This window comes from Dermacentor silvarum, chromosome 3 (genome assembly GCF_013339745.2).
Source record: "Dermacentor silvarum isolate Dsil-2018 chromosome 3, BIME_Dsil_1.4, whole genome shotgun sequence".
In the NCBI taxonomy this organism is placed as follows: Eukaryota; Metazoa; Arthropoda; class Arachnida; order Ixodida; family Ixodidae; genus Dermacentor; species Dermacentor silvarum.
In genome coordinates, this window is record NC_051156.1 from 207,214,254 (window position 1) to 207,242,082 (window position 27,829).

General features: G+C 48.0%; 1 protein-coding gene across 1 annotated transcript in view; it reads left to right on the top strand.

The window, feature by feature from the left end:
* Positions 1 to 11,558: 11,558 nt before the first annotated feature.
* The window catches only part of LOC119446551 (ephrin type-B receptor 2-like), a 248,542-nt gene continuing 232,271 nt past the window's right edge, over positions 11,559 to 27,829 (top strand). The window contains exon 1 of the mRNA XM_049664909.1: positions 11,559 to 11,646. Coding sequence (XP_049520866.1) covers positions 11,559 to 11,646 — 88 coding nt within the window. The remainder of the gene's footprint in view (positions 11,647 to 27,829) is intronic.

Below are 27,829 nucleotides of genomic sequence, written 5' to 3' on the forward strand. Positions count from 1 at the left end.
ACCGCTTCTCTGCTGCGGTTGACCGCAATGAAACACCTTCAATCTTTTTCATTCACTCTCCCCATGCAATGTACACGCAAAATAAACATTGCTAGCGTGCGTCTGCCTTGTAGGTCCTTGTGTGTACACGTGAATACAGTGCACATCACCGCAAGCGATTTTACGCAACGTGAGCATAAAAGCCACCGACCCTGCAAGCCCCAAGTGTGTTTGAATGAGCTGTAGGCCACAATTAGAGTTAATTATTGTTACCGACGTTAGAGACCTAGAAACCGGGCAACTTCACTGTATACCCTTTATTGAGAGCCGCAATCAGTATTTTCTCGCATTTCGGAGCGCCGTGATGTAGTGAAGCTTCTCGAAAGATTCAAAGTTCCGTCTTTGGCTCTTTTAGAACGGAATGTAGTCCATCTTCAGCAATAATAAAATTAACTGGACCCAGGCAGACGCCTTCAATATCCATGACGTCACGCCGAGATTGTGAGGGAACTTCATCAAGATGCCTTTCGTTTTTGCGTCTTAATTTCTTGCTTACCAAGCCTCTTCTGACAGTAAAAGATTCTTTCTTCCTTTCTTTCTTTCTTTCTTTCTTTCTTTCTTTCTTTCTTTCTTTCTTTCTTTCTTTCTTTCTTTCTTTTTGATCGTTTACTTTAGGGTATTTTTCTAATACAGCTCGATTTAGTGTGCTTTGTAGATTTCGTTTTAAGTGTGTTTGCAATTTATGTTACCGATTAGCCTACGACATAATTAATTTCCTTGAGTTATCCGGAAGGAATATTGCTTGCATTTATATAATGTAATTTTTTTTTACGGAGCCGGCCTAGTTAACTTACATGAGATGACAGCTACGACGCCTCAAATAGATAATACAGATAAGCCCGCAAGTGGGCTCCTCAGCATGGCTGAAACGTCATGCTCGTATATCTACCGCTCGAAGAATGGTAATGGTTGCTGTTTGCGTGCCAGGAATTAGCTCGTCTATAACGAGTCCGTTGGATCATTTTTATGACGTTTAGGCTCGATCGCCGCCGCTTTAGTGCCAGAGGTTTATATTTTGCTGAGAAGCCTGCTAACGTAGCTTTGCGTGAAGGTAAGACCACGAGGTACTTAATTTTCATTCGGTCAGTAGACAATTCCTTCGCACCGTGCATCGAAGATAAGTAGACTGCTCAGTTTCAAAGAAGCTTTCTTAGCCTTCCCCGTCGATCGTCACGCCGTAGTCGCCAGAGAGTCGATGTCACTTCATCATCGTCACATGATTGTCACAATGACAACGTCGTCACCCCTTCGTCGACATACCATTGTCGTCTTCACAGTCTTCGTCGTCATATTGTCACCACTCCGCGTCCCACGAACTTCCCAGGATAAATATTTCAATGTGTCCGTGACTGAGTGTTCGCGACAAGAAGAGCTATAGAGCCAGGTCAAGACGCACTTGGTAAAACTGCCTGTTTTCTAAATCATCTGGCGAAACCGACAGACGCCAATTAAGACACAAAACGAAATCAGCTGTCTCACAAATGAGTCCTAGCTGTCTTGTGCTGAAATGATTTGCTCGTCTTCTCGGTTTTACAGCGCGCTGTGGCGGACACAACCACCGATGCAGTTTGTGACGAAGAAAAAATCACTCTTTGGCTCACACAGTTGCACAGCTGTTGGGTACTTCCGTCCAAACTTGGTGTAAGAAAAATTCTAGTTGACAAATAAATAAATAAATAAATAAATAAATAAATAAATAAATAAATAAATAAATAAATAAATAAATAAATAAATAAATAAATAAATAAATAAATAAATAAATAAATAAATAAATAAATAAATAAATAAATAAATAAATAAATAAATAAATAAATAAATAAATAAATAAATAAAATAAGCTGCAGCGTACATTGAAAAATATTCTTGGTTGAAGTTCTTTTAACGCGATAGTAAGAGGTCAATTTTTAACGCGTATACTTATAGCACTTTAAATACACGTTCCAGATATACGGTAAAACTCTTAAGCATTTGATAGGATATATAAATACTATACGTACACAAATATAAAAACAAGATAAAGATACAGCGAAAGGAAATTCCTACCGCATCCCTCTGGACTGACCCGTATAAATCCACCCCTGAGCCAGTTAGTCGTAATTTCTTGGTCGTCATGTGTGGCACGCCCATGATCAAGTTCCACAAGTTTAGGTTGGAAATGTTTCCAACTTGGTCGTCTGCTTTATACTTGCAAATGGTCACTAAACAAGAACAGCGTTCTTCGCAAACACCGATGAAAACTGCGCTTTAACTGATTCCAACAGCGCATGGGATCCGATCATCATCATCATCATCATCATCGTCGTCATCATCATCATCATCATTTCCTAAATTAATGAGCATCTGACGCACTATGTACAAAGTAAAGAAAAAGAAGACATACAAAGTCAACCAGTGGTCCCTTTAAACAAGCTTCGCCTCATCATGAACGTCCCTGTCTTGCTTTCATTTGGAGCTTCCACAACGGGCTACAGCCGCCAGAATGTTTGCAGTGCGATGCAAACTTTATCCTTGATTCCAATAGCCCGCCTTCCTAAAACAGTCAATTATAATAATTAATTAGAACACCGTGCTAAATACATCTCTCCCTCACCCCCTTTCTTTTTCCTAAACATTTTTTTATTTTTTATTTTGTCCAAACCGCCCAGTTCCTGGCCGATCCCCCAAGGGGGGTATGTGTACATAGGATCATCATCATCATCATCATCATCATCCTCGACTTGTAGTGCCCTGATAATAACTTCTTTCAAAGTTTCATTAATCTAACTTAAACTGAAGACCGCTCAAATGTTCTTTGCTCACCTCGATCACCCACATACAATGGGCAGTACCGCAGTTGTGTAGTGTGGTGGTGCTTGTTAGTAGCAGCAGGCCGGCTTACCGTGGCGATCGAGCCCGGCAATTGCTCCACCCAATGCAGTGTAAAACTGTGCTACGCTATCACAAGTCCAACAAACCAGTGTCCTTTAGGAATGTGAGAAGACGTGAAACTTCCTTGCAGGCTATAGCGGATACTTTATTAAAACACAAGGTGTTGCAGGCATGCATCTAGCATACTTCTGTCGGTTCTGAAGAACAGTGTCCTTTTCACTACGGTAGATTGGGCTCCACTACAGGAAATGATTGATGTTTCCTGCTTCATTGTATTAAGTATAAAGGGGGGATCGTATACGTCTCGTCACAAAAAAAAAAAAAAAAAAAGAAGAGGTCATGTGCTGGGGTGCGCTTTGAGCACGAGGACAGAGTATAGGCACGCAGATAAACGTACAGGAGCGCTTATCTGTGTGCCTTACGCTTCAAAGTGCACCCCGGCAAAGTACTCATTTCCGACTCGCCCAACAAGCAAAACTCACCATGCATGCATATATGTTTGCATCTCCTCATCCGATACAGCAGTATCGATGTCGGTTTCCTCTCGGCGAAACCGCCTGATTAAGCAGGTGAGATCATCATCATCACGCTTTTCAAGAGCGCACCATGCGTACGCTTACTTTGATTATGAAATCAGATAGGGCTACTATCAATTGACTGTGATTACTGCGACAACGCTTAAAAGCTCGAAACTGGGCTTGCTGTGCGGGTCGGTTATGCCTGTTGCGACGCTGTAATCGCCGTAACGTCCTCGTCGTTACCGTGTCATCGTCGTCAGGCTAAATCCCTAGGTTAACATTTACCCTCCACTCCCCCCCCCCCCCCCCTCTATATATTTGTATTGGGATGAAAACCAAAACTTTGCTCACTACCGGATATTGAACTCACGCCCCTTGCGGCAAGCTGCAGCTTGGAGCCCTGTAATACCCAACGTATCATATTATGCTACGTTGCATTCGGTACCTGAAAATTCCTTTTTTACAGTGAAACTGTATATGGCTAAGAGCCGCTGTTTCGTGACGTCTGTGTGAAGAAACTATCATCATCAGCAATGGCTCGAGCGTCGTCGTCTTCTTCAACAACTGTCTCCGTTGCCGCTCATCATTCCACCGTAGAATTTTACTTCTGTCCTCGTAATGGGGAGGCCGTGTTTACAGGGTTCTAGGGTATGAGCCATTCATTGTCTTACGTGACGGACAGATTTAATAACAGAGTTGATATGCGAATGCGTGTGCGTACCTATCGTCACGATGACCACCGATGAGGACAATAGATATGTTCGTACCTTTGTTCAAAATTTTATGTCACCTCTGTGTCGTGAGCTAAAACGCTTCGCTGGTCATCCACCTTCACAGAGTGAAATGGCTCATGAATTTTTTTGGTTGTTCGAGAAACTTAACGCGTAGCCTGTGTTAGCGCTGTTTGTTTTGTGTGATTCATATTGTGAACTGTCTTTAGTGCGTTTACGGTCACCTTATAGATATTTTCGTCCTTGTTACCTTTTTTTTGTTCAGTACAGGCTTGTTATTCGAGTATATATTTAGTATATATTTAGTTTTATGTGAAATGGTGTAGCCAGCACCGCATAACCATCACCGCAACACCTCTTCAATATATCGTATTAAAAAAAATTCAGTTTTTGAAACGCCGGAGCGAGTTCTCAGTTGTGGTTGGTTCGGCAAATTATAATAAATTAATATACCAAATAAGTTTTAACTCGAATAGCATTTCCTTGCTTTTATTTTGTACAGATGTACTCTCCATAACCATAAATAAAGGGGACCCAGTTCTTCTCATTTCTCTGGATGCGAAATGGTGTTTGGGCACTACTGGGTGCGTTATGACTTGGATATGGCACTTTTCAATTGGTGCAAGGGTTTGGGCATCAATGCATGTACTTTGGAGGCCACAACGCGGGCGAAAATGTAGCGTATATGCATGACGACGCTGTGTGCATCCCAACGAAGGAGTTGTTCTTGAGAAGATGGCGATGTTTGTTACGACAACCCGCTGCTGTTACATAAATGATTCTTTGTTTGCGTTAGTATTATAAAACTAATAGTGTCAGGACTGCACAGCTTCTCTTCCGAATAGAGCTCCAAAGGGGACGTATTCTGCGACGATCACTTTCGGCGACAGTATCACCGTCGGGCGCGCGCTGATTGGCTGGTTGAGCAAAGTCGGATGACGTAGTGCTCAAACAGCCAATCAGCGCGCGCCTGATGGCCGAGGCGTGCCAAAGGCGATAGTATCGACGAAGTGGATCATCGCAGAATCCGCCCTTGGTTTTAAGATTCGCACAGTCCTATGCCGTTTAAGGTTAGCACAGTCGCTTTACCGGTCACTCTTCTTGGTTTTTTTTTTTTTTTTTTTTTCAATTACTGTGATACACCAAGCGGATTTACTTCGGTATAGATGCCTGGAGGAAACCCGACGCCAGTGAAACTACTGTGTCGCAAAGGTGAAGGCGCTTATCAAAGTCGAAGGTTATTATCTAGTTAGTGACATTCGTGAGCCGCAGTGAGTTCCCGCGGCATAGTCCGGTGAACAAAATTTTCGTCACCTTGTATTTCCGCGCGCGCACTGGAAATTAATCATGGCAGCATTATCTTGAGATGATGAAAGAGTTGAAAAGTTAACATCCTGTGGATACGTCGAAGGCATGCAATCAACGGAAGGAATGAGCCCAGGCTTTTTGCGAGGCAACAGCTACAACAACAAAAACGACAACAAAGACAAAAAGAAAAAGAAACTTTAAAGTGACAATTGCATTCGCTAAACGGCGAACTTTCATTTTCTCCCTAACTACCTCTAGCAAGATAACGTTAAACTTTTTTTAACGCGGTAAATAGAGCAAAACAAAAGCAGAAAGAAAACACGAGGAGTTACTCGGAGTACGGGTCTCGAAATTGATAAATTGTTAACCAGTAGATACAACGATTCAACAGTACGTATAGACGCCTCACCGTCTTATCGGATCGTTAGGGTTCCTTGTTCAAGGACAAAGATAGGCGAGACAGATCTCAAGGACACCGCATCCATCACTTCAGCGCGACGTGAACATGGCAAAGAAAAAAGAACGAAAAGGAAAGGACAGAGCCGCATCTATGGAAATATTGTTTGTCTTTTTAAAAAAATACCATCTTTCTTTTAGTTCACTTGGCGTGTAGGCGCGTTCAGCATATGCTATCTCACATTCATCGGTTCTTCTTTGTGAGAAGGACGAAGCGAGCTGATCTCGCTCGCAGCTCAGTTGACACGAGGCCGCCTTTTTTAAAGTCATTTTGTTTTGCTGTGTTCTCGCGTCGCCCTACAAACACCCCTCGAATCGTCGTTTCTTGCAGACGAAAAACGGGCGCCAGTTTCGTCTGCTCTGTCCAGCAACCACGGAACGCGTCACTCCGAGATGGCAAAGATGCGAAGACACGAAGCTGGGCCCTCAAAACTTTCCGGGTAACTTTTTTCCTCTTCTTTGCACCTGCAAGTCAGACTATATATATACGAGAAACCTCCAGCCCAGCCCAACTCACTGCGATGGCAATCTCGGGCCTTAAACCACGCGAGTGAGTCCAGTGTTGTTGTTTTTTTCGACGCTGTCAAGAACTTGTCACTCTCTTCTTATCTGTCAGGTTTCATCTCTTTGTCGATCTTGAATCCTTTGTGTCTTTCGTATTCCTTGTTTCGCGACTGGTGTACGCGCCTCCTCTGTCATTAAACACGTAAGGATATAAACACAAGCTCCAAAGAAGTCTCTCTCTTTTTTTTTTTTTTTTTTTGCCCGCGTTGATTTTGTAGCTTAAAGTAAACGCAACTAACTGAGGACGTTGCACTGATTGTGAGAGCTCGCTGTCTTTCCAGTAGCGTTACTATGTTCCCCCGACGTAACTCAACATTACTTATTAGCGTTATTTCCGTAAGCTTCAGCTCTACATACACAGCCTACGTTTTAATGGTTAGCCTTTTTCACTTTCATTTTATCATCACTATATGATCGTTATAACAATCCTAATTTATGCCCCCTGCAGGACGAATGCCTCTCCGAGCGATCGCCAATTACCACCGCCTTACGCAAGCTAACTTCATGCGATAATATGCCTGATAATTTTCTCATGTCATGACACCTAATCCTAATGCCTTGCCGTATTCGGCTGCGTTTCTCTTCCCTTGGCATCTTTTCTGTTGCTCCGATTAGGCCACCGGTTATCTGCTGCGTGCGACGTGGTCGGCCCAACTACATTCCCTCCTCTTTATCTCAACTATTGAATATCGACTATATCATTCTGCCCTATAAGACACTCCCCTGCCTTCCTACATGTCTCTTAAAAGCTTACGCCTATAATTTCGCTTTTCATCGCCCATTGCGGGTGACTTTAAATTCTCAAACTTCTGTATGGGCGTGCGAATATTAACTTTCGAAGACGAATCGAGTAGTTCTCGAATAGTTTCGTATAACGAACAACCGTTTTCCCCTTGAACGTGAGACAATGTTCATATCCTGTAGTATATTCGCAACATGCACAAGTTTGTGCCATCGCGTTGCACGTTATCAAGTTTTGCATATTAAAACCACAAATGAAACATTAGGAAAAAATAAAAAAATAAAATAAGCAGCTTGTTCGCATACACGCGATTCTTCGGAGAAACGAATATTATCGCGGTTTAGCCGGTCTGGCTCCCTGAGCGACGTAGCCAGAATGCTCTACAGCGTAACTTGTCGTGCGTTACATCTAATGCGGCCGCATGCAGGGATGAAATTTATGGTACATAACTCTGCTCCAATTTTACGTTCATACACGCAGAGTTGGCGATTTCAATTATTAGAAAACTATTAAGTAGCCGTATTGACGAATGTTAACTTTTCGATTCGATTCGTTATTCGAAAGCTTCGAGTATTCGCACACTTACTCTTCTTCGTTGATTTCCAAGTCTCTCTCCCTTAGATTTGTACCGGTGGAATGCAATGAGTGTACACTTTTTCTTTCAACAGTTACGCCGTCCTGCGGGTCATGAGTTGGGATGGGAGTGTTTGACGCATGTGCGCTCAAACCTAGTTTTATTGTTCTGGAAATTTACTTGTGATCTGGGTATCCTGTTTCTAAATTTGCATAGATAGATATACTCCTGCAAAGCTTCTGTAGTAGCTGACTACCATTTAAAATATGGCCTACAAATGCCATTTTATTTTACTTTGTGTTTGGTGTACGATTGCCCAGTGCTGATTATAAGCCAAAATATCCCGAGTGGCCTGTCATGTGGTGTCTGACATCGATATGACAGAATAAATGCTCCGTGTCTGGTGACGGATTTCGAAATTCATTAATACGGTTGCGAAAATCCCGGTGGCTGTTGGTCTTATTCGGTGTCCGTGAGATCCCCTTGGTATCATTAAAACGCACCGACGCAAATGTATCAGACTTTGTGTCAACTTCGTCCCAGTTTGCACGCGCCAGCATACGCTAAGGGATATATTGAATATAAATTGAATATAAATGTACACCTCACCTCTAAGAGGCATACAATTAAGTTTAAAGAAAAGCCATGTTGGCTAACGTCTAGTCGAGCATATATATATAATATGCTCGACTAGACGTTAGCCAACATGGATTTTCTTTAAACTTGTACGCCTCGATCATAGAAACAAGGTGTACATTTATATTCAATATATCCCTTAGCATGTTCTGTATATATGTATATACGCATACAACGTGCGGAAGCAAGCAAGGTTAAAAATATTACAGTAGATTATTGCCACATGAGTGGCAATAATCTACTGTAATAGAAACATAAATCAAGAAAGCAATATTGGAAAGCAAACAATAGAAACATAAATGAAGTGATCATGTCACACTTCAGAAACAATTGCAAGAAGTTCTGAAATGAGTTACGACATGCTTGCCGCACTGAAACACATAGGTTGTACAGCCGATACGGGGAAAAAAAAAAGAATAATAAACTTGTGCGACCTTGCAGAATCATAATCCAATTTCCAAAGAAGGAGTTTCTTTCGAACAGTTGCAATAACAATTTCAGTTGGGCCTGTAATTAAATCTCATACATCAAAACGTTGTCCGTATATGACTGGCCCATTTGTGAAACCCTGCCCGCAGATAACGCTTTTGAGCACTTGTTTCGAGCCATGTAGTTGATCCACACACATTTTACTTAACCAGCACATTGGTCATAATCTCTTCCCGCCCCTTTCACTAAATTTGATTTCGGTTGCATTGATAGTTCTCCCAGGGCAGAGGGATAAATTCTGCTTTGTACGCAAAAAACACTTATAACGCTCCGAATTGCATGCATACGTAATTTACTGCTAAGACCGTAATTAGCCCACACACTTAGAACTTCGCCTGCATATTACCCGTAACCTGCCCACAACTTTAAACAAATATAAACAAGGTGCCTTGTTTATAGTCGTGCTCACACCGGGGAAGCCTACTACGAACCTCCTATAACGCATAAAGAAATATAAATACCGAGGGTTGAGTAAATTTTTGCTAAACGTTGATGTTTCGCCACACGTTACCATGACCCCTATATTCCCACCAAATATAAACATGGTGCAACGTAGAATTATCTCTGGTTACTGGGAAGCATAGATGCATGACAACAGCCGTATCTGACACATTCGAACACTTGCTTAAGAATTATTTTTGCAAGGGCTGTATTTGATCCACACGCATTTAACTACGCACGCACAATGAGATAATGCAAATTTCATGCAGCCGTCACTTCACAATCAAAGCTTCTCGCACATGCCGTCTTTGTTCACGGATGCCCAAGGGTTCCAAACTCGACCGCAAGGAGTAAGTGTGACTTCAAAACCATTCCGTAGCAACATTACAGATACTATTTATGTCTCAGTTACTAGGTTGCGCGAGAGAGCCCGTGACGTCAGCGGATGTCCGCTCACCGCAGACCACGAAAGCGACCGAAAGAAAGTTATTCGCTTTTAATTAAAACAAGGCGCATATGTACGAGGCTTTCCTCGGAATCGCGCTCCTTCGCCTTCTTAGGCTGCGAAGGTGCTTCCAGAATTACAGCGCTGTTTCCGCTCTGACAAGGAGCTCTAGCTAGTTTTCGGGCAGCGTTCCCGAGGTTGACCAAATATGCTGCCGTACCCATGCGAGTCTCAGGAACAAGGCGACGAGGAACGATGCAAATAACTTTATACTAGACAGTTATTTAAATGCTGCAGTTTCGCGGGTGACCGGGCCCAGCGCACCTGGGTTCGCCGCGTCTTCTGATAAGCTGGTCGGAATCGGCCAATCGGAGCGTCGCCCGCTCTTCACGCGATGGTCGCACGAGACTCCTGATTCGTCGGCGCTGTTTCGGACGAGATGACGTTATGTTGTAACTGCAGCGAAGCCAGCTCCTAGTAAGGAGCGCAATAACGCAAGGTGTCGTGGAAAGCCCAGCTCTCAGGCGGAGGAGCAGCGGAGGCTCTGCGGTGAAAAGCGGCCCAGCTGAAGGGGGCTGGTCGTCATCGCAAGGACTCCGCCGGCCGGTCAGAGGCCTCGGCGGGCCGTAGTTTGGAGACCCCTGTAGAACGTTGCGTCTTGTTCAATTACAACCAGAAAATCAAAACACCATTCACTCTCACATGTATTCTGCTTATAGTTTGAGGCCAACCGGCAAGTTGTCAACCTGTCGACATTCCAAAGCATGGTGTGTGAACGCTGCCCTTGTTTTGATGACAAATGACGCGATTTAGTGTTCTAACCTGCTAGTGCGGGACGGAAAACCACGTCAACTAGGGAAGGCCATGAAATTAACTTTGATCAGTCGGAGCACTTCGTCTCAGCGCACGTGCATTCTTACACGCCCCTCAATTAGAATGTGGACATAGTTTTAGGTATTCGAACCCGCGGTTCTGTGCTCAACCGCATCGACATAGTTACTGATCAACCACGGTGGGTACTTGCTGTTGTAGCACCCTGAAATGTAGTTATTAAACAACAAGAGAAATTTCACTGACCAATTCGAAAACTATGCAACAGGCATCATAACGCATTCTTCCAGCGACCACAAGAAACCGGCTTTTGTTGAATACGCTTGTTCTAACGCGGCAACCTGCGATACAAAACAAACATGCGACTACACAAAACAAATGAAATGTCCGAAATGTTTGCTTATGAGCCGTCTCCATTTCATGTGCGCCGTCCCACTACGATAACCTGTTCCTGGCTCGAAGAGGGCCTCTCGGGTCTCCAAATTTGACGTCCCTCCATAAACAACGAACGGGCCGAGGTAAGGGTCCGCGCGCGTTTTCTCCGGAGTTCGCCTCTCCTCGCGAAATGCCTCCGCGGGCCCGTTTGCCGCCGTCCGTCTATCTGCGCCGATCTGCCTAGGGAGCCAGGCTTGCTAGCCTCCCCGCTGGTTCCCAACAGCCCCCACAAAATCGGCCGCGATTTTTCAACGCGGCGAACACACTCCGGAGCTCTCCGGGTTTCTTTTTCGCCGTCTTATTCTTTTCGCGCGCCTTCTCTTTCCTCCTCTCAGAAAATGCGCGCTCTCTCTCTCCTTCACCGGCCGAGCCAATGGAGAGCGTGACCGGAAGTGACGCAAGCAGGCGAAAGGGGCGGTCTTTCGCTCCGGTTTCCGCGCGAGCCGCGTTCGCCTGCCCTCCCGAGCTGTCAGATGCAGTCATGGCGTCGGATCGGAGGGAGCGTTGGAAATTTGTCTGCTATTTGGCTGTGGTGTTGCCGGTTCTGGTGCGCTGCGAAGGAAACCAAGGTAAGGATCGCCATGCGCGCTGGTTTGTCGTCCCTTCCCAACCCTGGATCTTTGGAGGACGCTCTTCGGGCTTCGACCGTACGTCGAGGAAAGACGGAGGTGCTTTGTTTTTTTCACTGCGCGCGGAACGGGGAGCCGATGATGCTTGACCGGAGAAACGAGCGTGCTCCTTGGCGCTGTACGCGGGGAGGACGCGCGGCGTGGTAGTCCGGCGTGGTGGTTGTTCACGGGCGCTCGACGACCGACGGTGCCCTCGCGGCCCTGCCGGCAGCAGCCGGTTTGGGAACTTCGCCGCTGGTTCTCGCCGGCTTGTTGTTTTGTTTTCCCAGCGGTTCGTTGTGTGTGCGATGCCGTTGCCTCATCGTGGGGTGCCTGCCGCTGTTCTCGCGTAACGCTCAGCGTCTCGCATGCCGGACCTTTGATTCCGTGTCCGGTGCGCGAAACTGGAGTTGCCTGCCGTCGCTGGCTCAGGGAATCTGAGCCAGCGACGAGTGGAACTCACGTATGCGATGTATAGTACACACAGTGACCGCAGCGGCCGTCGTTATTCAATAGCTTGAGTGTCGTCAATTGCGCGTCTAAACTTGTCAGGGCGTGCTTGAAAGCGTAAAGGGGGTTGCCGTCGTGTAACAACAATAATAATAAAAAATATCAGTTATTACGCTCATTGTAAGTCGTTTCACGGCCGAAGACAACTGCTGACAAGGGCTAAATTTCATTCGAACAACATCCTCCGTATCCGGGAATGCGTAATTAGTTGTCACAATAGCAGCTGCTCTAGTTAAAGCGAAACGCGTGCGTTTTTGAGGTATACAGTCGATTCGTTATAAAGGGAAAAAACCCACGCACGCCTCCCCGAAAGCTGTGCGTCGCGTTTCTCCGGTCGAGCTGTGTTCTGTGATGGTGTGGTACACACGGCAAGCAAGCACTGTCGACTGGTCGTCCATGCGCCCCTTTGCGGTGGGCTTTCCTGCACGATCTCGGACCCAAGCAAGACTACGACGCTGCCCCGCCTCGCCGGTTGTTGTGCTTGGTGATTTTCGTTCTGCTCATCCACCGAAAAAAAGGAATCATCTGCGATTGTGTGTTTCTTCGACGTTCGTTGGACATCGCCGACGACCTCCGGATTGTGGTCCCATCACTGAGTCAACCGATGTGCGTCTATCCGTGCCACGATCGGATTTTAAGGGAAAATTGAGAGGTGATCTCTCAGGAACGCAGTGATTTTCTTTTTATCGGCGACGATGGTGTGAATCGTACTAAAAGGTTAAGGTGAGTCGAAGTTTCATCTTTCCTTTTGCATGCTCGCGAATGGTCTAGACCGAAACACAGAAAAGGTATTGGAGCTTAAAACAGAGAGGATAACGTAGAAGTGGGTGCAATCCTGCACCTTTCGTACGAAATAGCGTGAGAAAAACGCGCTACGAGGAAATGCGTGTCACCAGCACCATTCGAACGCACCATTTATCGCCCAAGTGCTTTGCCTCGTCTTGGGGCCCCAAGGACCGCACAGATGTAGAGCGAGATATTTTCGTAGGAAGAAACAGGTGGAGATCGGCATCTCGCGAGCCCCCAGCCACGCTCGCTGGAAGCCTTAGGAAGCTGCATAGTCGGTCACTCCATTATAGCCGTAGATATATCTGCCTTAATAAGCACTCTACGCAGTGTGCATCAGTCGCGTTTGACTGCGCCGCCAAATATTCCTAGCTACACTAAATTGTACACTGTTACCTACGTCAACGTATATACGGGGCATGAAAACACTCGGAAGTAAACTCGCACTTGTAGCCGGTAACCACCGACAGATGGCAAGGAAGTGTTTAGCGTTCACCGCAAGATGTTGAAATGAAGTAGTGGAAGTTTAAACATCTGTAGTGGCCTTAAAGTCGCACAAAAAGTTAAATGGTGGCTCGTGCTCGTTTTAAAGGGGAATTCACCCAAGGTCGTCGTTCTTGTAGCAGTAGAAAAAGGTAGAAATAGTGAACTTGAAGAGACCAGCTACCACCCCGTTTCAAGGGGATTCTCGTAAAATCCTTCCATTGAGCGCGTACAGTCATTCCGTAGGTGCTGGTAGTGCTGGCCACAAATTACGTAGTCAGACGCCACATAATTCACAGCAGTGCCGTTTTTGCGCACGATTTTACGTTCATGAAGACTCCAGTACCTTTCCTGTGTTTCTTGGCCCACAAATTTATTTGCTTTTAGCTAAAATGTATGACACTTAGATTGAAACGCTTCGCCTTCATAACCCAGCACATTTATCCATTGCGGTCTCGTTTAGTCGAATGCTTCTGCGCCGCCTTTGGTCCTGTTAACTTAGCTCCGTGCACTATCTTCTTTTGTCCATGTGTTCTTTGTTCAGAGAAAACATGATACCCGCTTCTCTCTCGTATCATTGAGGTAATTATTCTCTTTGAAAAAATTGTTCCTAGTACTTTCAGTAATGTAAACTACGGGAATGTCCCATTTTGGGAAGCTGGGTAACCTTTAAACTCCAACCCTGGCTTCACTGCTGATGTTTGTTTACTTATTGAGATAGATTCACCTCACGCTTTATTTATAGTGGTGTTTTGATTTGAGTCGGATGGTGTCGATCCAAGAAAAGCTGCCTTTCACCGCATAGAAGACTTAAGACGCGAGGTTGAGAGACACTATCCTTTTCTATGCATTGACTCGTTTAGAGTATACATTCGGTCAGCGGGCGCGCTGCTAAGTTGAGAACACTGTGCTCTTACTATTATCTTCCTTTTTTTTTTCTTTTTCACTACGTGCTGCGCTAAATAAACAAACGTGTGACGCCCGTTAATCCGGCATACGTTAATCTCATCTTCATCGATCGACCGCTGGTGCCAGAACACGTCCTAGAATGTTGAGCGGATAATTGTATCGGAACGCTTGGTAATTCAAACAAATTTCGCATGTCCCGTCGGAGCGGGATTTGCGTAAGCCGGCTGTATATTTAGCTGCTTCCACAGCAAACGCTTTCGTTATCGTACGCGTGAACAGCTGAGACACGGTGGCAGAAAGTTGACAACCAAGGCCGCCTTTGCAGGCACTAAAAGCAACATAATATACCTATGTGCGCCTTCTGCGCTAAGAGCAAGGCGACATCAGCTGCTAAAGATCGCATCAAAATGCACGCAGCTTCAGCTGGACGAAGCTTTGTACCGTGGCGTTGATGTTTGATAAGACCGTGCGTTTTCCATTCCCGTTGCGTATGGCTTCCTGGTTAGCCCAGGGGGTAGACCTGCCGCCCCGAAAGGCGTTGGCCCCTATATTTCGATCCCCGGGCCAGGGCGAATTTTTCTTCAACAGCGAAGCGTCGCCTTATTTTTCTCAGAAACCAGCATGTGGTTTTCTTAGTAGCATCGTGCGGCTCTCCAATGTCGGATGACACTTTTTCCTTTCTCAACGTTGCGGATGCCCCAGAATTGATATACGTATCAGAAGACGTGGGCGATGTCTTTCCACTCCTGTCTGATTGCATTGCATCACACTGTCTATATTACGAACTTCCAGTTCGCTCTCGCTAGGCCATTGCACGGTCTGTCATAACCTCCGAGGCTCACTTGCAGGGCGAAATGGCATATCGCAACCCGCTACCTTCTTACCGCTCGTTGTAGCATCGCGCCATTGTTGTTCACACAACGGCATCGCCGTATAAGACGCCGTCAATTGAGCGCCTGTGTGTGAGCATGTTGAGGGCTCTCACAAGATTCTTATGCAACAGACTAGCGAGAAATAGCGTCTTCATTTTCCTTGCTATCCTCGGTGTGTGTCTTTGACAACATCGCCTAAATTTCAGTGTAATTTCTCGCGTTTGCCACGACAGTTGACATTGTTGACTATCGCAGTAGCGTGGTCCCCCTTGTTTTATATACGTAGGGTACTTCGTATTCGGGTTTTATAGACTTTTAAATTTTGGGGGTAAAAATCGGGTGTTATTTTTAAAGTGGAAAACCCGGGAGAAATATCGGGTTTTGTTTTCTGTCAGCCCAAAGCTCGGGGGTATTTCTTTTTTTGTAACTCTTACAAACGATTAAGACAAGCAATATCTACGTGGCCTGGACACATGCGCGTAATGTCATGGCTGTGCGGTAGCCCTTGGCCCGTGAAGGGTCCGAACTCGCTCGCTTAATAAAGTTTTTCCATCCATCCATTCATCTCCTTTTGCAGCCAAACGTTTCATTTAAACAAGCGAACTCACCAGAGCATGTGGGAAAGAAACGTACTCACAAGTCATGCGACTAAATAATCTCTACAAATCCTAGTTTTCAGGCATTACCACAATTAACAAGAACGTCAAATATAGAGACGGGCTTGGCGATTACTTCTTTACTTGGTTCTCTGCACTTTTTTTTTTTTAGCAACGGAAGAAAAAGTACAGAAAGGTAGCGCACACGGGCGTTCTTCACAAGAGATGTGATAGTTTTTTCTATATCATAAAAGCCCTTGTTGACATACATTATCATATGCATTATCATAAGCATTTCTGTGACCATCCTAGGCCTGTCGGGACTTTTGTCCTTGTCTGTTGTCCTGTTTTACTGGTTCCCAATATACGCTCTTGCAGCAAAATTGATGGGATACCGACTAGACGAATCAGCCACTCTTCTTTGAAGGTAACGCAGTTAGGTAAATATCATTTCAAGGTCACAGCTACCGTTCCCAATGCAGAGCAACGTCAACGCTGCGCTAATTCGCTTCCAATAGCACATTACCGCCGTTTACAAGTCATTTACAAGTCATTACAAGTCATTGGCAATTACAATTGCCATTACATTACATCCATTACAATTGCGCTATCATCCATTGGCAATTTGGGTGCGAAAATTGGGAATTATCATGCTTTACCAGAAACCGAAGGACCCTAACTATATGGTACTATGCTGTTATGTTTGCTCAACCAATGATTACAGAACGAGTAACTTTCACTTCGCACCTCCATACACTCCAGATCTTCTTGACTGGCTCTATGACGTTGTAGCGACATCTACTATTTAAGAAATAAAGCACATAGAAACGTAAAGATCCAGCCGAACAATTTTTTTTCTCCTATAATCATCCTGTTTCTGCTGCTTCTTTTCTTCTTTTCACGCAACAGTTTCACATTCACACAGGCCTTCGATCTCCTGCGTGAATGAAACTGTTCGACAGAACACGCTAGAAATCGCGACTTGGCTTTTCCGCACTTTCCTGCGCAGATCCATGCGCGCTTGCGTAGGAAAAAGCCAACCGAAGCCATTTCCTAGCCGGAAATGTTCCCGCAGAGATGGTAACTGCCGATGCACTTTTTGTAGTGTAGTTTCTAGGCTCTTTTGTAAACACCCCCACCCCTTGCTTTTCCTTCTTACTTCTTCCCGGTACACCAAACCGTCAGGTAATGCCAGGCTAGCTGTCGCCGGTCCTGTCGGTGAGTTATCTCTTCGCGGAAGGACCTCAGGAAAAAAATATGTGCATACACGGCCGAAGCATTTTCGAGAAGTGGCTCGCGATAGCTGCAAGTTTTTCTTTTTTTTTCTCTCTCTCTCTCTCCCTGCTTGTCAATGTTTTCTCCTGTTCTTATTGAGGAGAGTCGTCGTCCTTTTACTTAGCGCATGGCGTAGGGCACTGTGCGCTCGTTTTGCGATAGTCGCATGCCGCTGCAGCACTGCGGCAAAGCGCAGCGCCGACACGCGCTCGGCGCTGGACTGTCTCGGAAGCCCGTCCCAGGCTGCGCACCATTGGCGTCAGCCGGCCGTGGTGGCTTATGATTTAGTTGCGAGGGCTCGTACGTGCGTGCTGGTGTGTGTGTGTGCGTGCTCCCTTACTTGACTGCTGTTATCAGTCGTTGCAGGAGAGGAATGCCGCCAGTGCCAACGAACGTCGCGTCGCCGGCCTCGCGTTATCCCTGCCTATATAGCTTCTTCCACTTCCAGAGTGCTCGTGATTGGTAGGCACCGAGGAGCCGGAGAAATCTGTCTGTGCCAACATAGAGCATAACTGCGGCGGCAGCAGCAGCAGCTCGGCGGTGCCCCAGCGGCCGCCCTAGAGGTCACTCACTCACTGGCGCCCTGTTCGCTCTGCGAGGGCCCGTGCTTCTCTTCGGGGAGAAGCACGGCACCCCCCCCACTTTTTCTTTCTTTTTCTTCTTCCCTCACCCCCGAACGAGAGAGGGGAGTTCAGCCTGGTGGACCCGAGCGGGCGTCCGTGTTTACCCCTTCGCGCTGGGTGATAAGTGGTGATGGGAGGGCGACTTTGAGTGATTTAGTTTCGATGGGCGGGATTCGCAGTCGGTTCGTGCGTCTGGAACTCTTTTGTTTTTCTATGTTTTGTTTTTCTCTTCTATCGCTCGCTCTCGCTCACTTCCTATCCGCTAAGCTGCTGCCTTGGCTCGACGAAGAAGAGCGGCTCGCTCCGCTTTCGCAACCGAAGCGCGCGCGCGCGCTCCGATGTTGCTCTCTGCCCGCGATCAGCAAGCCCGCCGCCGTTTGAATGCGACGCCGTCTCTCTCTTCCTCTCTCGATCGTTCGCTCTCGGTCGAAAGCCGAAGGAGGTTGTTGCACGTCTAAAAAAGGCGTTCTTGTTCCTTCGTTTCGTTTCTCTCTTCGGGCCTTTCTGTATGCACGCCGACTGTACGTATAGTCAGCGCTATGCCTGCGCGTATATACTCTGGCTTTCGTCTTCTCGGCTCGGCGGCACATTGTCTTGGCATCCTCATCTCCGCCGCTTCGGGGAGTTTCCTTTTCCTGCGAGAGGCGCGCGCGCTTCGCTCTGCCTGCGGCTTTCGTTTGTTTACACGACTCTCTTCCGTGCGTAGAGCCCCCCCCCGCTCACCCTTCTTTCTCGGAGTCGTTTTGCCTTCTTCGTCATCCACCTTGCTCCGTTCGGGTTTCCGCGTTGTTCCCCGCAGTTTTGTTGCGGGGCCGTGATGACGATACTGAGAGACGAAATCCCTCCCGCGCATCAAACGGGGAAATGCCCGAGCGGACTTGTCTTCACCCAGCATCGTCTTCTTTCCGCTGTTCCGGAAAAAGCTCATGTTGACACGAAGCTCGACCGCGGATGGTTTGTTGACGTTATGCGAATGAAAGGGGGCGCAGGGGGGCATTTGTTGTATACGGAATACTCCTTGGCTGCCTATAGTCGTTTGCACGCGGTGCTCGAACGATGAAAGGGCTGCCGGCATTTCGCTGTCTGGCGAAACGTTTGTGAAATGGACATGCTGGCAGAGAAGTGCATTACTGGACGTTGTAAGCGAGAGCAAATATAAAGTAGACCAAAAGGTGTTTGAGAAATGAGGACGTCAACTAATTGAACTAAAGAAGAAGACATGGGTCTTTGGACACATGTCAGCCCTGCGGAAATTGTGGAATTCCCGTCCAGATTGTCAATGACTATCCGCAGTTGGCTTATTAAAGCGTGTCACTCAACTGCGAATTAAGTATTGTAGTCAGGTTGTCATACCCACTCTTGTGTCAACATTTAGTTTGCGGTCACCTGTAGGCTCAATTCTCGTTTCCGGGCATATTTATGCAGGCTATGGTGCCGGGGAACAGTGACTGACCATTAGAACGAAGTATAAAGGAATGCACACGAAGACCTTCAACATTCGTATGCATCTTGTTCTTAAGAGACTTTTCAGTGCCCTGTGTTTTGAAAGGCGAGATCAGTGTACTGACTGATTGTCTCACTGTAACGACGAGTGATTCTCTAAGGTGAACTATATCATGGGCACTGGTATAATCGTTGCCGATTCGTTGCTTCGGCACCACAGACGTTGAGAACCGTTTGGCAGCTCATAAAGCGCTTTCTGCGATTAGCCAGTGTACGTCTTTGACTGCGAGGTGCGGCTCGTTTTCCCTATACTAATTTCCGTCGGATCTCTTCGTCAGCTATTTTCTACCCCTTTTCGTCCACACCACGTTAAGGTTAGCAAATTGGACGGCAGTCTAGCTAAACTCCCCGCATTCCTTCATTCTCTTTCTCGCTCGCCGCTCTCTGTTGGCTGTCTAATAACTGCCCATTTGAAGATGACTAGACGGCGTGGATATGTAGCAAGACTCCTGCTTCGGTTGGGCTCGTTTATTCCGCTGCTGCGCACTCTACCGATGGCGGCTGCGCTTTGCTTGCGATAGCAGCAAGCTTCTCGAAGGGACCAGCCGGGCCTTCTTCCCATGTCCGCCCCTCGGCGTCTCGTCTTTTAGGCGTTTGCCGAGTGCGTGTGGCCGCGTCCTCTCTGGCGACGCACCGCTCGCTCGGGGGACGCCTGTGGGAGCGCGGCGGCGGCGGCGGGGATGAAGGAAGGAGCGAGGCCTCCTCCGAGACGTTATAAATGGCGCTGCGCGCGAGGACGCCCGCAGGAGGGGCGTCTCGGGCCGAAAACTAACAATGGTCAGCGCAATTAACGTCCGCCGCCGAGAGCGCGCTCCTCTCATGCCGGCGGCGCTCGTGGTGCTGCGCCTCGCGTAATACAACGCACACACGCCACCACACACTGCAGCACTGCCCGTCTTTCTTGCGTTGAAGGGAGGGCGGCTGGTGGCTCCCTGCGAACTGCATTCCAAACAGTCTCGCCCTCTCTCTCGGCAACTCTGCCGTTCCGTCTCCTGCGCCTCCTTGCCCTCGTCTGGCGGTCCTCGGCCGAGGCCTTGCCCAGCCGGACGGCCGCCGTGTACGTACTACACGAGACCGGCTTCAACGACGCAAGAACGAGCCGGCCGTGGCGGTGCCGCCGTAGCGCGGCCCGTCGACTGGTTCATCATTGAACGGGCGCAGATTTCGCCGGCCGTGGCTGATTATAGTAATTTCGTATCGACTCTCGCGTTATCGATATGGACGTCTTTTCCGACCGTATATGTGTGTGCGTGTGTGCTGCGGTGGGGTGTGGATGTTGTTTTTGGCGAGCGCTCGCCTTCTTTTCTTTTTTCCCGCGCTCTTCTTCGGCTTCCTCTCTCTCTCTGCTCGTGGCGGCGGCTGTTTCCTGCGCCACTTGCTCGTCCCTTGCTGCACGTGCTGCTGCTGCTGCTGCTGCTGCTGCTGCTTGGATGCTAAGCTGGACGAACAAGGGCGGCCGAGGCTGGGTTCACCTTCTTGCTCTCGCCGCCGCTGGCCCATCCTGCGGCCAGTCGTGGCCCGTTCAGGTCACGCCTAGCTTGTTCCCCCTTGTCCTCGCCTCGCGGGGCTCACTCGATCCGCACGCGCGGCTCTGCTCGGCCCTTCCTTTCCATGTGGGTATTGTACCGGGAAGAAGAACAGTGCACGTCCTGGTATTGTGCGCTTCTTCCGCGCCGCGATCATCTTGTTTGTGTTGACTGTTGGCGGCGCGTCCGGTTCGGGTCGGTGTGTTCACCGACCGTCTCGAGCGCGGCCAGCAACGGCCAGAGCCATAACCGGGCGCACGCCCACACATGTGAAAAACCGCGTCGACAAAGTGTGTTTCACTGCCTCTCGCCCTGGCACGAAGGGAACGCCATGCGCCTCCGAACTGCTTTCAGAAGACCGTAGTGGGTTAGCACTCATTTCACACCTGAAAGCGTTCCGTGGAACTAAATATTCGAGGAAGAAGCTATTGGTTACGTATGCACATCTCGAGTACGAATGCTCTCATGTTGGTCGCGACTGTAATACCCTTCGCTTTCACACTGCGAAAATTTTAAAACTGATTTGAATTTTCTCAGTTGCTGGGCACGCATCATATCTCTCTATATCTCTCTCAATATTAGCTATATTTACTATTGTACTATGGTTCTAGCTTGTGACATCGGTTACGTGAGGTTCTGTAGAGAACGTATATCAAAACAATGCGACAGACAGGCAGAAACACTGTTATTATATGTAACATCCCTCTTTTGGGGACCTTTCGTGGGGACCATTCTAACTATTGAAGAGATCGGTACCTTTTTCACCTGTTTCGTCTGCGTCACTGTTTTACGTAAATCTTTCGAACTTCATCCTTGTTGAGCATTCATAAACTATCTCTAGAGCTCGGCGCCGTCTACAACTATTGCTACGCTAATTTGTCGCATATGTATACTCTATTATATCCCGCGTACTCATCTTTGAAGGCGGAGTCATGCGCAATCAGTCGATAAAGGGAACTATCTGTTTCTTACTAGGCAAACAATTTTTCAAAAGGCAACGAGCAATGCACAGGCTCGCAGGGCTATTCTGGGCGCGTCCGATTCGGAATGCACTCGTGATGGATAACCCTATACCCTTCGCGCCACACAAGCACAACCGTGAACGCGTCCGTTTCGAATCCGAAGACCGCTGCAACCTCTTTCTCTCTCTCTCTCTCTCATACCGAGCTAACTTGTATCTCCGATAAACGGGGACGGTATTAACAGAGGCTGTACCATAGCGTCGCCGTTTTGTGCTCGACTGGTCGCTGCCATACACTTCTCCGCTTTCGCTCCGTTGCCTTCTGTTCCCGGCCACGGCTCCTTCGGCCGGTCCCTTCCACCCCCACTTCCCTTTCCTGTTCCCTCGGGGCTCGCTTGCAGAACCTTTTCTTCACTCCCTCCCGCTTCCTCCTCGCCGCGTCATCCCCGTTTTTCCCTCCGGCCCTTCCTCCCCCGTATCGATCGAGGCAACGCGTCGCTGCCCGGCCGATTAATCCACGCTGCAGTGAGCGGGCCCGCTTGGCCGGCGCGTTCGTTGCCCAGGCTCCAGCGGCCGGGAAAAAGAGAGGGAAGGCCTCGTGCTTCCTTTCTTTTCCTTTTCTTCTGCGCCCTCTCCCTGTTCTTCCCCACCAAGTGTTTTATTGTCTTCCTACGGAGATGATTCCTCCATTTGTTTTGCTTCTCAGTCTCGACGCCCGCCTCGGGTGTGGTGTGTTGTAGTATATGCTGCACGTACGTGCTCGATATGTGCTGCCGGCTATTATGCGCTTTGTCTCGGTAAAAGCGTGCAGCGTAGCGCAGGCTACGATTGGCACACCAGCGAAGTGACCGTACGTGTTCACAGTTCTGCTGAAACGTTAGGATATATGGAACATCCGTAATTTAAAAAATAAAGGACATCTGCTCAGGCCAATCATGAATTCGTATGGTTCCCACGCCTATGGTGTTCGACAGCTCGAAAACAACGATGAGAGTTAAAGGGGGAACGGCATACGTTCGCTTTTTCATGTCCGCGTCATTTCTTGCACTGTAACATTGTGAGCGCGTTCCAGTTCGCCATCCCGGCATTTTATGAACGCCAAAGCTCCAACGGTCGTGTTTTAACATGCGAAAAAGTACGTTTCGAACACGGCTCTTATCGCCGGATACATCTCGTTGAGCATCACGAATTGTCAGCGCCCAGCTTAGGAGGGATTGTATCCTTTCGTCCCGACACTCGATCATATAAACTTACGTATAGGAAACAATGCGAATCCTGGCTCATGTTAACTGACGCCCGTCGTAGCGTCCACAATGCTGCACAGATTTAACCGAGGCAAGGTATAAAAACCCAGGGGAATGAGCCTGTATGTACGCGCTATATAGTGTTATAAGGGGTGGCGGTACGCTGGGAGGGACATCAGATTGGAAGGGAGGGGGGGGGGGGGTGCAATTGAATGGTGGAAGGGGTGCGTGCGGGAGGGACTGTACAACCCATTTTTGCCTACGGATTCGTCGCCGTCCGTTCTGTATGTACACGTAGCCGCCGCTCTCGATGCTTTGTAGTCGTAACGACCGCCAGCGCCTGCGATTATATTTACATTGAGAGCTAATTTGTACCGGAACATTCATAACGAGCGAGTCGCTGCTTCTTTTTCCTCCCCGCGGCCTCCCGTACAATCGCGAAGCGTGACAGGGGTTTTGTTCCTTTTCTGACGTGAACACCTACGTTATGTTATTCCTTGCTTCTTTCATTTCCTTTATCCTTTTCTACGCAGACATTTGATTTGGGTGTTGATTATTCCATTTTTATTTATTTATGGTCTTGTAGTAGTGGTGGTAGTTTCAAGTGGGTTTATCCTGGCTATCTGAGCCTGCAGTGAACCGCGGTTTACATTGTTGTGATTTCAGGAACAGCTAACGTTGCGGAGCATGGAGTACCGATATATTCGTGCGAGTAACGGTGCAACCGTGGATAGGCTCACGGCCTACTCGTGACGTACCGTGTCTGCGAAACCACTTGCATCGTTTCCGTGAACGCAAAACGCGGTGATATCTAGGCCGCGCACGACATTCGGAATAGAAAAGTTTTGCCCCTGAAAGTGAGCCACGGTAACCTACTGAAGCACCGTATGGAAGTTTTCCAAGAGAAGTGCCAAGTATACTCGTAGCTAGCAGGAAAGTGTACGTACGTCGAATAGCACAGTCCTCCAGTCGAAGCCCCATGACCGCCTCTTAATCAAAAATTACAGTCCCAATTTCCATTTGCCATCGACGGTCGGGCTTTGCGCGTATATTTCCTCTTCCGGTGTAGCGGCTTTATAAAGTGTCCTGGCGACTCTTTCCGTGTGGAGAAAGATAGTTCGCACGTGGTTCCCTGTCGTCCTGCTTCGCAAGGCAGCATCTCTGCGCGTGGATCGACTCGTATTTAAGTATCGCGCAAGGATACGCGCTCGAAGGTGTCGAACGTAGCGCCGCCTGTAGGGCGTGGAAGGCGAAACGGATGCGTGCGCAGTTCGTGCGGAGGCAGATCGAATCGAGTTATCGCGCTCCAGATTCTCTCCTCTCGGTTCTCTTGGCAGCAACCAGCAGCGCCTTGATAATGCATCGCGAAGGGAGACGCAGAGCGTTGTGCTTTTTTTGTTGAGCTTACTATACAGCAGCCGTGCAAGCTTGTTGTGTGTGTGTGTGTGTGTTTTGCGTCGGCGCCCGACTTTTGTTAGTGACTCCCGCTCGAAGCCACGTCCCGCCCGCGTATGCCACCACACCTGTCGAAAGTGATATATAAGCGCGTTACCGTACCGCTCGCTCGCTCGCTCGCTCGCATTCTGAATTCAGTTTCCCTGTACCGGTATCTGTCCTCTCTTCCACACCTGAGTCGTATACTACAACGTGTTTTCTTCTTTTTTATTTTTATTTCTTTCTCGATCGTCGAAACGAGGAGGAAGCACTTTCACGCCCGTCGTCCTCTTGCTCGTATTTTCCACTCTGCTTATCTCAGCGTCCTTAAGCGGCGTTCTGTTTCTAATCCCATTACCGCTTCGTTTTGCCTTCCTTCGCTATTCGATGGGATTACCAGTTTGCGAAACCCGGCCCGATTCACATTTCGGTGTGTCCGTGTCGGAGTGAAAGTTGTGCGAAGATTGATCGAGGCATAACTGCTGTTCGAATAGAAGGAGGGGGAGGGCTAAACGTTTAGACAAGACGCTAATCAGCAGCGAGCGAGCATGGAGACGGACAGAGGTGGTGGCGGCGGCGTTCTGTGCATATAGCCTCCTGAGCTGCGGATAACGATCCCCTCGCGGCCGAGGCATGTTTCGCAAGTCGGCTGCGTATATAATCGGACAGAATCCGCGTGGCGGGAGACCCAACGCCTATACGCTGTATCTATGTGCGCTTCGTTGAATGAGCCACTCCTTATTTCTTCTTTGGCCCTGTTCTGTTTGGAACGAATCGTTGCCTCCTCGTTTCTACGAGTCCCTCCTGTAACTTAACGCTTTTCCAGCGCGCCTAAAGGCGCGTGTGTTTTGCCGAATCGTTTCTGGCCCGTTGCCCGAGATGGCTATCGTCTCCGTTATACGCCAGGCCGTCGATGTCGTCGTCGCAGTATGTAGCGAATGTGCTGCGCCGGAACGAGAAAATGCGGAACGTGTCAACGACGTTGCGCGGTGACTAAACGACTGCGAAGTTTTTCTTTCCTTCGATGCCGATTCTCCACGCTCGATTTTCGGTTCAGGTCCATATCCTCGTGCACGCTAGCAGCACCCCTGCTCTTATTTTTTTTTTCCCCGCTCGCCAACATCCCCCTCGTCGTGCCCATGCGGGAGACACGGATAGCGGTATCTGCGCTATATGCGCTGTGTATATGGGCTCCCGGTCCGGGCGCGCCGTCACAGATTCCGTCCACGTCGCGTCGACGGAAAAAAAGAAGCGCTCCGCGATAACGCTTCGGCAGCCGTTTGTGTCGATGCTTTCGCGAAACGCGGGGCGAAGCGCAGAAAGTGCGCGAGCATAGCCGTGTTCTTTTGCTCCTCGCTCCGTTTCTCTTGGATTCTCTTTTAGCTATCGCGTTGCTTTCTCGTTTTGTTGCCTTTATGCAGCTTCGCCCTGCGGCTCGTTAACGGGAGTGTTGTACGCGGGTGGCTCAGGAAAGAGGGGGAAGGGCGAGAAGGAGGAGGAGGAGTCGTCGGCAAATCGACGACGTCGTGGTCTTATCTGGGTCGTTGTTCGGTGCTGTATGCGCAGTGAACGTTGCCACGTTCTCGGTCCCCGCGCGCCCGCGCCGCTGTTCTGGCAAAAAAAAATCTCGGTTGACCTCGTCGTAACGAGATTGCCTCCTGCGGCCCGGTGCTCTATTGGCATGCGGGTGCGAGCGGCGGCGTGTTTTGTTGTTAAGCGCTCTCTCCAGCGGCTTCCGCGGTGCCGTCGCGACAGCGACGACTTGGCTGAAATGGCGTGTACCGCGACTCGACGGTTTTCTTCGTGTGCTTTCTCTGTTTCTTCGCGTTAACCTTTGTGCGCTGAGGTGTCTGTGTGCGCTTCTCTCGTTCTTCCGTTTCCTGGTTCCACGCTCTTTCTCTCTCTCTCTTTTTTTTTCCCCTCGTTCCTTCCCTTATCTCTGCTTCCGTTATTGTTGGTGGGCGCGTTTATTTGACTTCTCGGCCTGCCGTTGGTTGTCGTCTTCTCTGCAGTGCATTTTTCTTTCTTTCTTTTTCTTTTTTTCTTTCTTTTTTTTTTTTTTTTGCTTCCGTGCGGGCTGTGAGATTCATGTAGTGAGCAGATTTGAATTTTCTTCTAGTTTTTGTGAGGCGTGGCCGGGCAACGTACTCTGAGCACAGTTTTGTGATGGCGTCTAAAGTGAGCAAAATCTTTCGCAACTACTGCCCAAATTTTTGTTTTTCATCGCGTGCATAAGTTTATTTATTTATTTATTTATTTATTTATTTATTTATTTATTTATTTATTTATTTATTTATTTATAATAGCTAGGTGTGGGAACGGTCTCTGACAATGACCCGTACGTTAACCCGGCCATTCACCCTTACATTCAACAATTGCTCTCACTTGTGGCACGAGTTATACGCTTGGCGCTGTTTGGTATTAGCCGTTCTCGCTGTAATGGAAACAAACTTATTATTATTGAATGAAGAACGAGAACGCGTACGCGCGCGCGAAAGCACGAAGCATTTGTGCCCGAGTAGGCCTTGTAGAAGGGAGTTTTATGTGTTAACGGGAGTGGGCAGAATTGTTTGCTGGCGTGCTAGCAGACAAGTTCAAACACTGTCAGGGACGCGCTGGCTAGTCCTTTGTCGGCCCGAACAATGCTGTCCCAGAATGCGTTCGACGGGCGTGCGCGTGCCCCGTAGATGGTCAGTTGCGAAATCGCAGCACGGAACGTTTACATGAGCGTTCTGTCGCAGCGTTTACGAGACGTGGTGTCAAGGTTGAAGCCTCGGTGAGAAAAGGCTGCGTGTTCTTGCGCCAATGTGTGCTTTCATACGTTCAGTGCGTGCCACCCTGTGTAGTCCTGACGTGTCTTTACGTCACTTAATTTTTTTTCTTGTTTTGTTGACCGCGCTTGGCATGAATACAATGGAGCATTGCCGATTATGTTTCAATATGTGATTCTATAATTTCCTTAATGAATGAGCCCGCTTGGAACGAGGCGCGCCTTTTAGGTTGCGAGACGACAAAATGAAATGTTTAAAATAATGAAGAAAGATTAATGGTAGCCACACATTAGCGCGGGCGGTAATGCGGTACAGCTGATGAAAATGTGTAATATGGGCAGCTTGTGAAAGTGATTTGGACGTGAAATGTCGGTTCTTTCTGAAGCTGCAAGGGGAAATGACACAGATAATGCGCTTGTATGTAAATACGATGAACGAATTGCGCTCGTGAGATAGTACTATAAAGGACATAGAAAAGTTCGGTGAAAGGGCCAAACAACGATGTCCTTCTTTTGACACTTCCTTTCCTATTAAGTTGTATAGCGCAACCTCCGCTGTTAGCTTTAAAGCTAACCGATCCATTTACAAGTCTTGTTAACTGTATAGGACCGGGGTCGGGCAACTTGTATTCCTGATATGGGAGCCATAAAT